Source organism: Rutilus rutilus (genome assembly GCF_951802725.1).
Source record: "Rutilus rutilus genome assembly, chromosome: 4".
Taxonomy (NCBI): Eukaryota; Metazoa; Chordata; class Actinopteri; order Cypriniformes; family Leuciscidae; genus Rutilus; species Rutilus rutilus.
In genome coordinates this window covers 28971261-28973760 of record NC_140212.1, presented here as the reverse complement: position 1 = coordinate 28973760, position 2500 = coordinate 28971261, and the positions used below count along the sequence as shown (strand labels likewise).

At 43.2% G+C, this 2500-nt stretch overlaps 1 protein-coding gene across 1 annotated transcript in view; it reads left to right on the top strand.

Annotated features, from left to right (window-relative positions):
* LOC311289807 (uncharacterized protein) overlaps positions 1 to 2500 on the top strand; it is a gene marked incomplete at its 5' end in the record, with an annotated part of 10291 nt that overhangs the window by 5439 nt on the left and 2352 nt on the right. Inside the window, one exon of the mRNA XM_084408053.1 lies at positions 1915 to 2500. This exon is cut by the window's right edge and continues 1148 nt beyond it. Coding sequence (XP_084264179.1) covers positions 1915 to 2500 — 586 coding nt within the window. The remainder of the gene's footprint in view (positions 1 to 1914) is intronic.

Sequence of the window (2500 nt, the reverse complement as noted above, 5' to 3'; positions counted from 1 at the left end):
AAGCCTTATTTGCTCTCAGCAGTTTCGATTCGGCACATTGTCACGTTATTTGACTTAATTGCCCGAGCGAAACAGCATCTGTAGGAACAGTTATAAATAGAGAAACTTAAGGTCATTCGTCAGGACCAGCGTTCAGCATAAGAGGCACCCCAACGAACGCGCATGCAAGTGTTTTTCTGGACTACTCAGTTTTCCTGTCATTTAAGTGTTGTGTTTTAGTCAAGGTAAGGCCATTTTCGATTCTCTGCTTATTTTCAATTTTTAAACTTCACATAATTCTGTATTTGAGTAGACGCGCTGACTACATTAAACAAAAGCCGCGAGTGAAAATTAATATTGCAGTCTAATTTGCACTTAAGCCTTATTTGCTCTCAGCAGTTTCGATTCGGCACATTGTCACGTTATTTGACTTAATTGCCCGAGCGAAACAGCATCTGTAGGAACAGTTATAAATAGAGAAACTTAAGGTCATTCGTCAGGACCAGCGTTCAGCATAAGAGGCACCCCAACGAACGCGCATGCAAGTGTTTTTCTGGACTACTCAGTTTTCCTGTCATTTAAGTGTTGTGTTTTAGTCAAGGTAAGGCCATTTTCGATTCTCTGCTTATTTTCAATTTTTAAACTTCACATAATTCTGTATTTGAGTAGACGCGCTGACTACATTAAACAAAAGCCGCGAGTGAAAATTAATATTGCAGTCTAATTTGCACTTAAGCCTTATTTGCTCTCAGCAGTTTCGATTCGGCACATTGTCACGTTATTTGACTTAATTGCCCGAGCGAAACAGCATCTGTAGGAACAGTTATAAATAGAGAAACTTAAGGTCATTCGTCAGGACCAGCGTTCAGCATAAGAGGCACCCCAACGAACGCGCATGCAAGTGTTTTTCTGGACTACTCAGTTTTCCTGTCATTTAAGTGTTGTGTTTTAGTCAAGGTAAGGCCATTTTCGATTCTCTGCTTATTTTCAATTTTTAAACTTCACATAATTCTGTATTTGAGTAGACGCGCTGACTACATTAAACAAAAGCCGCGAGTGAAAATTAATATTGCAGTCTAATTTGCACTTAAGCCTTATTTGCTCTCAGCAGTTTCGATTCGGCACATTGTCACGTTATTTGACTTAATTGCCCGAGCGAAACAGCATCTGTAGGAACAGTTATAAATAGAGAAACTTAAGGTCATTCGTCAGGACCAGCGTTCAGCATAAGAGGCACCCCAACGAACGCGCATGCAAGTGTTTTTCTGGACTACTCAGTTTTCCTGTCATTTAAGTGTTGTGTTTTAGTCAAGGTAAGGCCATTTTCGATTCTCTGCTTATTTTCAATTTTTAAACTTCACATAATTCTGTATTTGAGTAGACGCGCTGACTACATTAAACAAAAGCCGCGAGTGAAAATTAATATTGCAGTCTAATTTGCACTTAAGCCTTATTTGCTCTCAGCAGTTTCGATTCGGCACATTGTCACGTTATTTGACTTAATTGCCCGAGCGAAACAGCTGTACTCACTCAAGCGGTGAAGCATTATCTGTATAACTATGTAATTTGCGCGCTGTCGCGGAAGCGTCAGCGGAAGCGTTCAGCTCTCGTGCTCAGCCTCCTCGTGTGAAGACCGACTCGGGTAAAGACCAGCGACTCTACCTGCGCGACTCCACCGAGCTAGGACACTAGAAAGGCACTTACGTATCTCCTTTTCCCCTCTCCTTCCCTCTCTTATCTTATTGTTGACATTAATCAACATGTGCTTTCAACACATTACTGTGATCTCTCGCCAACGCCCCTTCATCGCGCGCAAAAGACAACGCAATACTGCCAATCTGCGTCCAATTCTCTCATCCTCACACACTCCACTCTCTCTTTCCGTGGGTCTATGGAATTGTCAGTCAGCAGTCAATAATGCTGACTTCATTCCAGCCTTCGCATCTCATTCTACTCTTAGTATCTTGGGCTTGACTGAGACCTGGATTCGTCCAGAAGACTCAGCAACCCCTGCTGCTCTCTCTAGCAATTTCTCCTTCTCTCACTCCCCTCGCCAGTCTGGGAGAGGTGGGGGAACAGGGCTCCTCGTTTCTAACAATTTCAAATACTCCGCACTCTCTTCTCTATGCAACAACAACTCATTTGAATATCATGCTATTACACTTACAACTCCCACTAAGATCCATATTGTAGTCATTTATCGTCCCCCTGGTCAGCTGGGTAACTTTGTAGATGAGCTGGATGTGCTGCTGTCCACTTTCCCTGAGGACGGCACCCCACTTCTAGTCTTTGGTGACTTCAACATCCATCTCGAAAAGCCGCATGCAACAGACTTCACCTCTCTCCTAGCCTCTTTCGATCTCAAACGACTCATCACCACAGGTACTCACAAATCAGGCAACCAACTGGACCTGGTTTACACACGCAATTGCATCACAGACAACATCCTGGTGAGACCTCTCCATGTTTCAGATCATTTCCTCATTACTTTCAGTCTACATCTCTCTACCCCTTCACCACC